The sequence below is a fragment of the Physcomitrium patens genome, chromosome 8 (assembly GCF_059467195.1).
Source record: "Physcomitrium patens ecotype Gransden chromosome 8, ASM5946719v1, whole genome shotgun sequence".
Classification (NCBI taxonomy): domain Eukaryota; kingdom Viridiplantae; phylum Streptophyta; class Bryopsida; order Funariales; family Funariaceae; genus Physcomitrium; species Physcomitrium patens.
The window spans coordinates 14,890,232-14,905,968 of NC_143417.1; the positions used below are offsets into that span (position 1 = coordinate 14,890,232).

Sequence of the window (15,737 nt, forward strand, 5' to 3'; positions counted from 1 at the left end):
AATAAATTGGGGGGACTACCACACCATGCTTGGTATCAACACAGCCAACTAAAGATACAGACAGTACACGTTATAAAATTCCAGCAATAATTCAAATCAATACTGAGATGTATGCAAAAGTGCACAGACTCACAAGAATATACATACATACATACATTTCTTTTACTGGTCTCTTAGGACACGTTCCGGTCGAGTACAGAATGAAGATCCTACAGCAGTCGGGTGCAGTGAGAGTATAACATTAGGGTTTTGCCTTTCACTTGGCTCAAGGCAACTCTACTGCCGTGCCAACTGGTATCTGCCAAAGATCACACCTCCAGGCCCCTTCGCCTTCCTCCTCCCTTCCAACTCTGCCAAACACATCTGCACACAATCTTCCACAATATCTCTCACTCTCTCTCTCTTCTGGACCTCGACACATGCCTACAACTCACACACAAGTACCGCAGGCCGGGCCGGGTTATGCGACCAGAGAGCTCCCTCTGTGAGGATGCCATTCATGAGCTGCAGTATGCAGAGAAGGTGGAATTGTGAGCACTAGAATGAATGAATGAATGAATGAATGAACAGGATTGGGAACCAAAAAACACTGGCTGGGAGACAGAGAATGATGTTCCCTACAGCTGAACAATAACTGAACTTTTTGAAATCCTACCTCTCAGGGCTTTCCATGGGATCTCTCAAGTTCTAGCATGGAACTAATACCCTTCTTTTTCTTTTCCTCTCACTGTCCATCCTATTTTTCCTACAATCCTGATATTTAAATTCCTACGGATATGCAATCACAGATTATGGAGCCTCCCAATTTCTGTGCGCGAGGAGCTTTAATTCCTTGCATTTCGGCAAAGAAAATAACTTATGAAAGAAAAAGAAATAGAAAAAAAAACTTCTTTGAGTTCATAGAATTGACTGTCGTCAAAGCAAGCAAAGTGGTAAACGACCTGAATATTTGGAGAGAGTAATTCCCTGTATTGACCTCGGAGTGAGCTTAAACCTAATTTATCTCTAAAGATAGAGCAGAGTGAAGATGGACTTATTATACCGTTGCGTAAAGCGCGGGTGCTGTTGGGTCGAACGCCACGTACCAGTCTCGGACATTACCCAACCACGTCAGCCCTAATTATTGGACAGGATTAGATTTTGCAAACAAGTTTTTTTTTTTTAGTCAGTGTTGTCGAGGAATTTGGGGTTAACAAGGAGAAGAAGTCAAAGATGTGGGACTCATATTGGTTTCGGAGTCATTTGGTAGTTTTAGACATTGAAAAGAATGTAGCTCTGCCAGTTTCTCTGATGAAAGGCTTGGCCTCTCTGCCAAGCTTGGATTTTCTCGAGGGTTGAAGTGACAAGTCTGAGGGGCCAAAAAATGTTAAAAAGAATGTGGTCTGGGCCGCTGTCGCGCAATACGTACCCAGCTGGCAACAATTTTTACAACCCTAAAAATCTTTAATCTTTGACCATGTCAAACTGCTCATAAATTATAATTATCATTTTTGATAAATTTGATGCAACAACTTAACATTTTATGTGTGTAGATCACAGTGCAAGCTAGGTACCAGGTGTGGGCTAGTGCTGGGACTTGACAAGAGAAGCTACAAATTCCAAATGTTACTGTTCATTATAATGCAAAAACGTTTTGCAATTATTTGACAGTTGCCTTATTTTTTTTAAGAATAATAATAATAATTTCTTTGGATCATTGGGTCCTTTCATGGGACTTGAATATCAAGACAAGGTTAGTGGAGGAAAGATCATGAGGGAGAAAAGATCAAGGTTGCCCTCTACAAGATCCAAAGTACTCGATTAGTTTGCATTTTTCTTGTTTTTCTTGACAAATGTACTGTGATTTGAACCCTTTTGTACCTGATTAAAAAAGTTTCCTTAGCTGGTAACACCACAATTAATCCCAAAGTTGATCATTGTACTAACCCTCTTCAAACTCAAATGTCTGTATGTATGAATAAATATAAATATATATATATATCCAATTCGGACCCTTCGGTTAGAGTACAATGACCTCCCTCATGGATCTTGCAACTGGCTTTCCACATGCACAATGAATGGTTTAAGAGCAGGATTCTTCTACAAGGAGTAGTAGTTTAAAGCCTTCCAGTATTTTATTATTTTATTATAATTTTTGTCATGCAATTGTTATGCTCTATGTAAGAATTGCTGCAAGCAATCATGAGAAACTGCTGCTGCTGGGAAGTAATGTGTCTGTTTGTATCCCTCTCTCCATGTCAAATTTACTATTGCTTTCAATGAATGGGGCTAAGTATTACAAGATTAGGCTGATTTCAGCCAATTAAAGGATTTAAAAGTAGCGACTCTCCCTCTAAGTATAAATACCCCTTATAATAGCCCAACCAGAACTGTAATTTTGTTAGCCGCCGTTTGATTATCATTTCTTATATAGCAGTGGCCACGAGTAGTGCTCATTTCGAACCATTTTTGAATTCAGGAAAAGTAACTACTCTAAGAAATCCTAAAAGATTCAAGTATACTTAAAAAATGATAATTACCTAAATTAACACTTAGAAAACTCTGCTAATAGTCTCAGAGTAAGTTTCAGTGTACTTTTTTTTCACTTCATAAGGTTGTACGAAGTTTCCTAGTTTTAAATGCCCCACTTCATCCTCATTGACCACTGTGTGTCATCAACTCCTCTCTCACAATCTCCTCGTCTGCTTACAATCCTACTTCTTCACTTGGATCGTGGTTCAGCATGCACGGAACGCAGGTATTTCTCACAAGTTGCTCCAACAACATTGTGTTTTGAGGCTCCGGTGTCTTCGTCTCATCCCAGGTTGCCTCCGCGAATAGTGATATAATCTGTCTCTCCCTCCTCATTCGCGATTCACTAGCTGTTTTCAGCTGCGTTTCCTAATCTTGTAACGTAGACTGTGTGTGGGTCTTCACAGGCTTCAATGCGTAAAGCTTGTTTTTGAGAGGGCCGAAAGACGAGGAGCCGTGTTTCTTCTTGTGTCGTGAACGATGCGCTGGACCAGACACTTGATGGGCCGGAGAGCATAATCTATAGTGAAACTAATTGACTTTGAGGGCCTGCTTGATGCGAGTGTCGAAGCGCTGTCGGTGCACATTCTTTGTCTCGGACTTTACGAACATTCTCCAGGGTTTAGGGGTTTCGAGGTTATCTTAACCTATTTTCAGTTTCTTCAAGATTCTGTGCTTAAATTTTTCTACTGTCCTGAATCCTCAACCGTTCTTGGTTCGGTGGATAGTTTCGTATGCTCCGCGGGGTTCATCAGAGTTGTCGAGTGTGGATAAACTTTGTTGTGTGAGACATCACACTTTGATCGAAGTCTCCTCTCGAGTTTTGTTTTACTACGAAACTTCCTCGTACATGAGTCGGTAGTCTTAAGAATTGCGTAGGTGTCCGGGTCGGGGATCTATCCTGCATCTTCTCGGTGTCTCCTCTGCTATTTAGAAGATGGATTCAGCTCCCACTCAAGTCGGAGGGTGGTGGTGGTTTGCTGTGCCCTTGCTGGCCAAGCAGGGAAGATCCTCGCTGGAGGAGGCGGCGGGATATACAAACCTCAACGGGCTGGTGATTATGCTCGTATTGGGTGTGATAAGTGCTTGTGCTATATTCGTTTGTTGGATTTCTCCCGGAGGTTCGTCATGGGGACGTTTGAGAGGTAAGAGAACCATCCCCGGGCCTCGAGGGTTTCCCATCATCGGTTCCCTGTTGGATATGGGTGGATTGGCCCACAGGCGTCTCGCTCAGCTTGCTGTAGCCTACAAAGCTATGCCGCTGATGGCTTTAAGCCTAGGAGAGACCCGTGTGGTGATTGCTAGTCAACCCGATACTGCCCGTGAGATTTTGCATAGTGCGGGTTTCGCCGACCGGCCGCTGAAGCAGTCCGCTGATCAGCTCATGTTCTCACGCGCCATTGGGTTTGCTTCTCATGGGAAATACTGGCGAAGTTTAAGACGAATTGCAGCCAACCATTTGTTTTCGCCCAAGAGGATTGCTGAGCACGAGGATTCGCGTGTTGCTGAATCTGAGTTCATGCTACAATCTATTGAGAATGACCTTCTCGTATTGGGCAGCGTCCAGATTCGTGGTCACCTGCAAAGAGCGTCCCTGAACAATATCATGCGTAGTGTGTTTGGGCGGCGGTATGACTTCGTCACTGGATCTGAGGAGGCAACCCAGTTGAGGGCCATGGTGGATGAAGGATTTGATTTGCTTGGTGCTTTCAATTGGGCTGATCACTTGCCAGCCCTGAAGTTTCTGGACGCACAGAAGATACATCAAAGATGCGCTGATCTCGTTCCCAGAGTCAGAACATTTGTTCAGAAAATCATTGATGAACACCGCAATGAAAATAACTCTCGTGTGGGCGCTGACGAGAGGCGTGAAACTGATTTTGTAGACGTCTTGCTCTCCTTGAAAGGTGATGAGCAGCTTGCCGACGAGGATATGATCGCTGTGCTTTGGGTGAGTGACATTTGCTCACGAGCTGTACTTCTCTGCTTGACGTATGTGAGAGTTTTGATAAATTTTCTATTTCTGTGGCATTGTGCTCTAAAATTTGGTTCACAATGCACTGTCTCGGAGGTCTCTTACCAACCTTGATCTCGTCGGCACCGATAACCTCAAAATCATAACCTTGTGTGCCTCACCTTTTCAGGAGATGATATTTAGAGGAACTGATACCACCGCTATCCTGACCGAGTGGATTATGGCGGAAATGGTGCTGCACCCCGAAATTCAGCGCAAGGTTCAATTCGAGCTGGACTCCGTTTTTCCCACTGGTATCTGCAACTGCGCATCTTTTGAAAATATGCTTTCCAGATTACCCTACCTAAAGGCCGTGGTCAAAGAAACTCTCCGTCTGCATCCTCCCGGTCCCCTCCTCTCATGGGCAAGGCTATCAGTTCAAGATGTTTGCGTAGCTGGACACACAATTCCTGCGGGCACGACAGCAATGGTAAACATGTGGGCAATCACCCACGATCCTGAAGTGTGGGCTAATCCGAGTGTATTCTCTCCCGAGAGATTTCTGCCTTCTCATGGTGGCCAGGATGTGGATGTCCGTGGCAACGATCTTCGCCTGGCTCCTTTCGGGGCTGGCCGTCGTGTCTGTCCAGGGCGTGCACTCGGATTAGCCACTGTGCACCTGTGGGTGGCGCAGCTGTTGCACAACTTCGAATGGACCCCGGCACCAGTGTGCGAAGTGGACCTTACCGAGGTATTGAAGCTGTCTTCAGAGATGGTGAACCCACTGCAGTCCGTTGCTACTAGTCGCCGAGTATCCACATCGGGCTAAAGCTAACTGCAGCTAGGTAGAGGCAGGAATGTATCGTTTTCAAAGTCTAAGAGAAAAATCTGTCGACGCATTCTGGGGGTTCGGATTCCTCCTCATGCAAGATTGAAGGCAATATTGAAGTGTTGCGAAGGCAAATCGGAAGCTAGTGACTGTTAAGTGCTTAATTACATCGCGGATATCATTTGCATTTAAACATCATTTTTTTGAGGGAGAGTTAGAGCTTTCCACAATTTTGGATCTTTTCATCTTCCATGTTTCAGTTGTTGGTCGTCAATATGAGACTAACTTTTCAAGACAAAAACAAAACAAAAGTTATAAAACAGATTACTTCATGATAAGACTTGTCGATGTTGACGCGGATCATGTACTCATCTATATTTCAAATTGTCGTGCCTTGCATTGTGCTTTTTTTTCTATGTGATACATGATGTCGTCACATAGGCAGGATTAGCTCACACTCGCAAGGCGAAACCCCCCCCCCCCTTTAAATCCCCTCAGTTGTCACAACCAGCTAGAAGTTAAACAATCCTCAAACATTGGCTGTATTCAACTGTTCCAGCCATAGTAGCAGTACTATTCCTAGTGAGAATAGCATGGCCAGAATGTAGCTGGGCTATAATTAACCAACGCGTCTTCGATATCAGAGCAGAGTAATTCAACAACACTTTAGCAGCAACAGAAGGCACAGAGGAGATATGGACAGATATGATTATAATTGTAAGACTGTCTTGAATCTGATTGCTGCGGGGTGTGGATGTGCCCTCCCAACTTTCAGTGAAAATTTAGTTTTGACACAGAATAGGTTGTTAAGTATCGCTCAGTTATGATGTAGGGAGCGTGTGCCACAGTAAAGTTAGGACCGCTGCAGCTACACCACGACAGAGTGGCACTGATAATGTACTAATCCGAAGCTGAAAAGCGGCATGCTATTGTTGTCAGAATGATGGAATGGCTGCCTAGGCTGGCCGCTATCAAACCCCTGTGTCTCCGCTTTCAATTCTTGGCGGCGGAGTGGGTCCCGCCTTATTAGGTTCTGGTGCTATTTACGTAGGTGTCAAGTTCACAAATATATATATATATATATATATATATACCATTGGATCTGTTGTTCTAAAAGTCAGAACCCGTTGACATGAGAAAATTCTACAGATTCATAACTGTTTACCAAAGAATTGACAGGGATCCAATGGTATATATATATATATATATATGTGTGTGTGTGTGTGTGTTGGTTGCACTGAGCATTTTGATCCTTTGCATGGATAAATATTGGTTTCAGTTTTTTCTACATGAGGTTTCTCACCTGTAAGTAATTAATAAAACTATTATCATGAATAATTTGTGACAAGAGTAGCACTACAGAAGCATACTTTGTTCGGCTATGAAGTTGGAACTATGAAACACATTCCAGCGTTAACATTTCAGTTTATCATACAACATTTGAGTCTCTGACTGTAGTTTCATTTAACCACTTAACCCTCTCATTCATGTATATATATATATATATATATAATTATTAATACACTTTTTTCAATTCTTAAACATACTTTCATCTCTAAAATGATAAAGTGTTTATTTGATGTTTACAAAAAAGAGTAAAAAGAAGAAGAATGGTATATAAATATTGTACTTGGTTTCAGCTCACCTAATCAATCATCATTCTTTGCAATACCCTAGTTGATCCTCTTTCCTGAAGCTCCAATATTTCTTCTTTTCGGGTCTATTATTATTCTTATTTTTGGCTGAGTGACTGTTAAATAAGAAGCTGTGGCATGGGAAGGGTGGCAGTGCAGGATCATGCCGCAAAGAGAGAGTGTCCCTTCGTGCCGTCAATCAAATATGGTTCAACCCACAGCAACACCAGCAACAACAACAACGAGGAGGAGGAGCAGACATTGGCAGGACGACAGGCAGACCACAAGGCAGACCAAAACAAGGCAGACAAGCGGCTGGTTTTCTGGCGCTGCCGCCGCTTCTTCTTCTTCATCTTCTGCCTCTTCCTGGCTTGCTCTTGTGCTGCTGCTCGTGGTACCGCTTGGACCTTCTCTCTCTCTCTCTCTCCTTCTCATCAGGCTCTGTCTCCTTTTTTCCGTTCGCTTACTTTTATTGTCTGGGTTGGGGTTACTGGCAGGCTGGCAAGGATCGGCCGTGGCAGGGATAGTAATCAGTTCCACCTGACTCATGACTGGATAAATCATCTCCACATTCATCCATTCATGTAGACATCCATCTTGACCTTCCTCAACAAGGCCCATCTTCATGTTCTCATTTTTAGAATCATGTCTATATAAAATACTGGAAGCTTGGCAGTGAAGAATTTTGAGACAGCAATTGACAATTGTTGATGCTTGAATGAATACAGTATCTTTTAACTTACAGACATATATGTATGTATGTATATAAATAAATAAATAAATAAATAAATAAATATATATATATATATTGTTAATTTTTTAACACAAAAAAGAGTTTATCCATTGTATTAATAGAATGAAACAACATACAACAAGACAACTTAACTTCTAGTATCCATGCAGGCAGAGTTAAAAGTATTATATAATAAAACTACTATTTTTCTCTAAACATCTATTATTAACTATCAAGTCACATTGTGGTATTCTAAAGTTCTATTTAATTACTTTATGCAATCTAGAGCTATTTGAATGTTTTCCCATTTAAGATTTGTCCCACTTCTTAAAAAGACTTGTATTATGTTTAAGATATTTTTTTAATTTCTTCCTTATAGCTTTCTAACTAATTTGTATGCATCTTATTAAATCCATCCAAATTATACATTTAGAATAAAGTTCATTCTATACTTTCTTAGAAAAGATTGATTTATTTTTTTAGACATAAATGGTCTACATGTAAAAGCCTCTTAGTAGTGATTAGATCTTGCAAAAGCATTTAAACAAAAGAAGATATTTTTTGCAGAAATAGCTTATTTTCACATGTAAGCTTTCTAAGGCTTGCATTTTAAAGAAATAGATGTTAATTTATATAAAATAGATGTAGTTCAATCTCAAATTCTACTAACTTGATGTCACTTCCAAAATTTGAGTATGATGGTTTTTGGATTATAAGAAGCACACATGGTATAATGGATACCAATATGTAAACTAACACGCCCTCTCCATTTGTTAACAACAATTCCTTTGTGCTATAAAATCTAAATAAATATTGCCTCTTTGTGAGCACGTACATAAGTTGTCAAAATACTTGCAATATAATGGTGTTGAATAAACTTTATATTTTGTAGTTGTGGTAATTTACACGGTCTTTTAAAATATAGATATATATATCACAAATATGTATTTTTCCAACAAATTCAAATTGAGGTAGTGAGTTAGGATTTAAACTCTAAACTGGGATGCATACTTTTCTCTTTAGACATGTACTCTAGTGGTCATTTACTTATTAATGAGGCATATTAAAATGGCATATTCAACCAAATTGGTGCTTTCAAATCCTAGGGTAATCAAAAAAAGACTAGCAGAGATTTTAAGCTTTCAAAGGTAAAGAAAGTGACATGATAAATTCTTATTAAAAAAATTACAATAAAAAATATTTTTTGGAAAATTTGGAAACTTATTATTATTATTTCAAATATTAAATTTATTTAGAAAGTAAAAATATTTAAATAATGAAGGCCAAATGGCTAATTTAATTCTATAGAAAATATGCAATCAACTTGTATTTTTTGAGGTTTTCCAATCGATTTATAGTATCAAGAAATAAATTTAAGTATATTGATATTATTCTATGTTTAATAGAGATGTTTATCAAGATATTACTTAATTAAAAAATACCATAGTAAAATTAAGAAATTTAAATTAAAATAAAATATTAATCTATATAGATATAAAAAAACAAAAATACATTTAGGGAAAGAAGCTAAAAAAACTTAGACAAGTAAGTGCAACCCTAAGTGCAATTGCAGTCAGAATGGGTTTCTAAGATATTACTTAATTGCAAGTAATTAAGTAATATCTTAGAAATTGCAGTCAAGAAAACTCAGACAAATAAGTGCAATTGCAGTCAGAGGGGTTTATCCTGTGCTTTATAAAGGCATGAACGTGAGAAGAGAATTTCAATTATTTTTCGTATTTTTTAAAAAATGAAACAAAGTATACCAGAGTGAATATGAAGGTGCCTTTGTATTAAAAATAATACAAAATGAAAATTCCGTGTCGAGGCATGGATTTCGGTAGAAGGGAATGCTGCAATTCCATGCCTGTCAAATCTTTATCGGAACAGATCCTGGTCGTGTCCTAATCTTCCCGTGCAGGATCCATGCAGTGTACAAACCAGTGAAGGATCTCAGAGGTAGTGAGAAATAGCACAAAATCTGATTGTGTAGTACATTTGAACAGTTGCGAGCTCGCAACTGTAATGGAGGTGTATTAATATACTTCGAAAGCGGCTCGACCCACCTATTCAATTCAACAAGGAGTTAGCCCTCGACAGAGAAGAGAGCAAGACCGCCGTATTTGTGGAACCAATCTAGATTAATCCTGTCATTAAGTTGTACAGATTCGATAAGCAAGCAGTCATTATCCACTTTCTCGGAGTGGTAAGCACACATTTGATGTTCATACGGTGAGAGTTCTAGCAGTTGGACCCTTGCCATAATCGCTTTTAACGAAAAAACATCCCGTCAAGAAGAAAAGAACATGCCTATGTTATAATCACTGAAATGAAACACCTGTAGTGGTCAATTTTTATGCGGATGGCCCCAATTAAATACCAGAAATTTTTCTAGTAAACCAGTCGCCCGGCGTCATGCTTCTCTGTGCTCCAGGAACTAACACCCGTTTCAAGTCATCCTATTCAGGTTTTAAAATCACCCATGAGTTAAAAAGTCACAAGCTTTTCGAATAGATCGAAGCACGGAGCATGCCATGTCATTTCATTGCATCCCGTCATCGTCACATGGTGGGGGCTACACACACCACTTCCTCGCTAACCTCACCGACACTTTCACAGATGGCTCGTTGAGGGTGGTGGATTATGCAGGCAGCCATCCACGAGGACCCCACGGCTAGAAACAGCTCTAGCCTCGAATTGCATGCGGTTGCACCCTCTAGCTTACGTGGCGGAAAGCTGAAAAGACGAGAAGAAAAGCATGAAAAACATCAAGAATCATGCAGCAGTGCATCAGAAGAAAATGCAGAAGAATGGGTCGGATGCACGTTTTATATGGTCAGAGGGAGAGTTGCGACCAGATTGGTGGTGGTCGAGTCTGCGTAACTAGGCCCCATGAAGTCCGTGATTCGTAAAGCCGCCGCTGTGATGGTGGTACTCAGCACTTTGCGATTCCTGCCTCCATCGTGACAGAGTAGATGTGGGATTTTGCCTTGTGTTTGCGCTCTAGCTGCACAGCTTCACAGTGTCCTGATTTGTCAAGTCCACCTCGTGCTTTTTGTTTCTTGACCCACTTCGCTCAAGTGAGGTGTAGATTAGTTGATTCTCAGTTTCTTGGAAGAGCGTGAGTTGAAAATTGCATCTTCTAAGAGATCAAGGAAGTTGCAACTTGCAACTTTTCAAAAATATGATATTTTCCCTATCAAATTAAGATTTCATGGAAGCGATTTTCTTTGCATTTGGTGCACCAAAAAATGAGGTCTAAAATCAATCGTGATAGAAATTCTTTTGGAGGTTCTTGTGGAAATTACAAAAAAATGAATCTATGATAAGAATTCTTATATCCACCTTCCATGTTTGTTTTATTTATTTAATTAAAAAATATATAAGTGTATTAAGTGCATTGATGTTACTCAATTCTAAATATTTCTTGCTTAAAAAATAGTCACAATTATTCATGGTCTTAAATTTCTTACTATACAAAGTTTTAATAATAATAATAATAATAATAATATGAATAATAATATTTTTTCTATTGATTTAGACTCTTTGTATATTTATTTCTATGTCTTGATTCCAAATAAGTTTAATAAATAATACTTCTTTGTATGCTTATCATTTAAATTATACATATTTTTACATAGATTTAAAGTTAAATCTAGTACATATCAATATTTAGAATTTTTTCAATCATATAGAAGGATGCATGCTTTGTAATTTATTTATTATTTTCACATAGAAGAAATTTATGTTGAAAATTAGACAAGTATTAAAGATACTACAGAACATTACCACATATCTCCTAATTAGATAATGTATATATATATATATATATATATATATATATAAAGGTAAGACTGAAGTCTTCTTCATTCTTATCTTCATGAGCTTGTCAACACTCTTATGGTAGAAATGCCATGTACTACTAACACTCTTATGGTAGAAATGCCATGTACTACTAACATCAACCATGGAGGTACTATTCTTACACCTATGAAAGAAGTTAATAATGAAGTTTAAAGTCTACACTAGGAAGTTATATAATTGAGCAAAACAAGTAGATCAAGCTTATAATTGAATTCTAGAAGTCTGGCTACTATAAATATGATGGAGGCAAGGATAAGCATGCCAATTTTTTTTATAGAATAAGATCAAAGTTTCAAGGATTTATGCAACAAGTGAAGCTCTATCTATAGTTGCACCTTTTTTAATATCTTCATGGATTTAGTTAAGTTGGATTCATGGATGTACTTTTATCTAGAAGTGATCTTTCTTAATTTTTACCTTTAATGGAAAAAGATTGATAATTCTTTTATAGTTTAAATTTATTTTTAAAAGTGTTTAAGGCCACATTTAAAAAAAGTGATAAAAAAAGATAATAAAGATCAAATTCTTATTTTTACAATAAAAATAGTATTTAGCCACTATATATATTGTAAAATTCCAAAATCTTTCTTACAATGTACATAAAAATGATAAAGCTCTTATTAATCAATTTTAATATGAGTTGAAAGAAAAAGTCAAAGATTTATTGTTGACAATATTAAAAGCAAAGTCATTGAAATAATTTATTATTCAAGCCATTATATGTAATAATTATTTTTTTAAAGATGCTAAGAAAAAATATTTGATTAAAGAAATACAAATCAAGTCTTAGAAATATTTTTTAAGTTTTCAAAATCTTATTCATCAAGACCAAAATCTATGAAAATTGATAGTATATATTTCATATTTCTTATTCAACAAGAAAAGACTTGAGATTGTTAAGAAGGATTATACTTATATAGTAGAAAACTTAAGTATAATACTTAATATTGTTCAAAGAAGTGATCTATCAAAAAATAAAGACCATGATTGCCAAAGAGAACAATGTGTCAAAAAATAAGTTTGTCCATTTATAATAGAGATGATGCAATTAAAAACTTGTACAATACTTAGTGTCAAAGACATAAATCTTTAAGAATTGAAAGATCATTATATTCTTGTGGTACTCAAAAAGATTAGATAACTATTCAAACATGATATAATATTAAATTAAGATGGCTATTGCCAAAAACAAGAACACTAGAAAGTCTTAAAACAAGACTACGAACTAAAAAGACATTGAAAAAAGTGAAGAAGGCTTCACTCTTGCTTCCATATATACTATCTAAATAGAAGCTATGTCGTGATATTCTATAGGACCTCCAATATGTGTCTAAATTACAAAATACATGTCTTAACTTGAAAGGTAAGTTTTCTACATGTACACATATAGTTAGCTTGTTCTACAAGCTACTAACATGTATTACATATGGTTAATTTGTTGACCAAGTTTCTAATCTATCAATTAACTATAAATACAAAAATAAAGTCAAAGTCATATATATTAAGCTTTCAAGAAGCTTCTTCACAAGATAATACTTAATTAATCTACTTTAATCTACTTCTATTTAATCATATAGATAATTATTGGAATAAATATGTATGTCCATGATATTATTCCATCTTTTAGAAATAAGTTCTATGAAGATCAGTGATTATATATAGATGAAGTCCAAGATGCAAAAAATTATATTTACAACATATTTTGATCTTTGTTTCATTTGAAGGTAGTTAATAGGTCTTCTTAGCCATCAATAATATACTATTTAAGGATGAAAAGATCACATTATTATTCGATTGATATTTTAAAGACCATAAGAAGTTGTTCCTACTTCTAATAAAATCACCAAACATTAGAAATTTCTTCAAAGATTGTGATATCAAGTACATTATATCTTGCCATCTATTTGAAAAAAAACATGTCATTTTTGTTATCTTGAAGGCTATAAAAATTTTAATATCTTTTCTGATAAGTTAGAAAATAATTGCTTTTGTATTGAATCTATTGATTATTAATTTGCCATTTTTTTAATACCATAAAGATACAAAAATTTCAAACAAAGATAAAAGATAGGATGTAAGCTTTCTAAATTCTGTTTCTTTTATAGCAAAGACTTTCTATTCTTCATCTTGATTTTGATAAATATCATTGATGCAAAATATAGAATATGTAAATAAATTTTGTGATAAGTGATTGGTTGATTATTGATAACCTTGAGAATTAGACTTATGGTTAGGCAGTTTAGTTGATAACTATAGGTTGTTAGTAGAACAAATGGTTAAGAATTCAAAGGTTCATAACCTTTAGAATCTGCTGGCCGACGGTCCATCTTTTGGTAGGATAAAGAGGTTGAGAAAAGAAAGATTGGAGCTAAACTGTGAAGGTTGTAAGCCGGGGTAAGCTTGGTGCTACTTCTTTATTTTTTTTGCTTTTATTATTTACTTATGAAGAATTGTGATTGAGAGAAGTATTGTTGAAACTGTGATTAGAATATTGTGGAATATGACTTTGGACTGACCGTTTTAGAAAAAATCTGTAATCTTGAGAATTGAGATTATCAAATTGTGTTATGTTAAGTGAAGATGTTGAATTCTGTGTGATGAATTGAAAAACTGAATATAATAAGTAAGCTGGAGATCAATAATTAAATATATATAAATCGCAAAGAGAGTAAGTGGGAGATGAACAGATAAGAATATGGAACTATTGTTGAATTGATAGTCGTAGAATGGATTATATATTAAATTAAGATGGAAGTAGTAAGCCTTGTTGTTTAGTAGTTTGATAATTGATTTCAGATAGCTAGAGTACAATCAATTGTGATACTAATAAAGTCAATTCATATAACCAATCTTTTCCGATGTTCTATTAGTTCAATTGCTTTAGTATATTGAAGCTTGAATACAATGAGAACAACATTTTGGTGCCACTGCCAGAGAAATGATAACAATATGAAATATTAGAAATTGATTGTATGGGAGATGGAATTATATGTTGAATAAAAACGTGAGAAGAATCAGTTTTAGGGTTACAAATATGTGAGTTATAATTCAAGGCAGTATTAATTTTAAAAAGAAGAATGAAAGCTTATGAGTGATAATCATGAAGGGAAGAATTATCAAAGAATTAATCAACAAGTGAAAGAAAGACAGGAGCGATTACGCATAAGAAATATCCTACAGGAACAACAAAAAGAGTTGTAGGTCCAAGTAAAATCAAAGGAAGAAAAATTCAAATTCAAATAGTAAGAAAACCAGTGATAACACCAATGGCCGTAGGAGTGCCAAAAGTACCAATTGCGGTATAAATGGGAGCAGTAGGAGACCACACTACAAGTGTGGCACCATTACCTACTTTTAGTGGTTGGCTGGACTTTGATCTTAATCACCATATATTTCAATTCTTGATAGCCTACATGACTAATAATGGTAGAAATGAAGACATTTGGTTGAGATGGTTGCCAATAACTTTAAAAGATACAACTTTAGAATGGTATAATCGACAACCAGTGGGTAGATTTTTCAATTGAGAGGCCTTCAGGAATGTCTTCCTAATCCATTTTAGGTCAATTAAATTTGAATAGCAGGATGTTTGCAAGGGAATCAGTAGAGTCCTATTATGGCCGAGTTGCCGATATACTTCGTAAATGGTCAAATAATCAAATACCAGATGCGTTTATATTATCGATATTAATCAATGGTTTACATCCACTAGAATTGAAAATGTTTATAAAAGAGGATCAACGAGCTACGGTAGAAGCATTGTTGGCACGAGCAAAGGTGTGGAAAGAATGTTATTATGACCAATTATTAATAGTGGGAGCCACGATGATTCCAAGTTCAGGAAGCCAACAAATACAACTAAGAAATGTGTCAATGGATAATTATTATCAAATGGCTGACTCTAACATAAAGTATGTTATGTTGCAAAAACCAATTAATGTTACACCACTCCAAGCAAACGCGCGAATAATATTGACACCTTATTTTACATCGCCAATCTATGAACAACTGGAGTTATTCACAAATGTGACTGTTAAAGATTCAAATGAAGCCTTGTTATTAAATCTAACAAAGAAGATGGAAGAATTGGCCATGAATGTGGTTAAAGATAAGGAGAAACGACATAAGCCTTCTAATATGAGACATAATGTATAGTGTAATAATTATAAGGAACAATGTCATTTTGATACGAAATGTCCATCACCCAAACAA

The 15,737-nt window shown here is 36.5% G+C and overlaps 1 protein-coding gene and 1 long non-coding RNA gene across 2 annotated transcripts; both read left to right on the top strand.

The window, feature by feature from the left end:
• Nucleotides 1-2,595: 2,595 nt before the first annotated feature.
• LOC141045727 (uncharacterized) lies at nucleotides 2,596-3,477 on the top strand. Its single transcript, XR_012218102.2, has 2 exons — nucleotides 2,596-2,737; nucleotides 2,919-3,477. It is a non-coding gene; the product is annotated as an uncharacterized LOC141045727 (long non-coding RNA).
• LOC112286096 (cytochrome P450 78A4) lies at nucleotides 3,370-5,632 on the top strand. Its single transcript, XM_024527671.3, has 2 exons — nucleotides 3,370-4,462; nucleotides 4,656-5,632. The coding sequence occupies exons 1-2, from the start codon at nucleotides 3,449-3,451 to the stop codon at nucleotides 5,292-5,294; spliced, it is 1,653 nt and encodes a 550-aa protein (XP_024383439.1). The 5' UTR covers nucleotides 3,370-3,448; the 3' UTR covers nucleotides 5,295-5,632.
• Nucleotides 5,633-15,737: the final 10,105 nt, after the last annotated feature.

Coding starts and splice junctions, on each gene's coding strand:
- LOC112286096 (XM_024527671.3), top strand. CDS start 3,449: ATGGATTCAGCTCCCACTCAAGTCGGAGGGTGGTGGTGGTTTGCTGTG. Junction 4,463..4,655: donor ATATGATCGCTGTGCTTTGG/GTGAGTGACATT, acceptor TCACCTTTTCAG/GAGATGATATTTAGAGGAAC.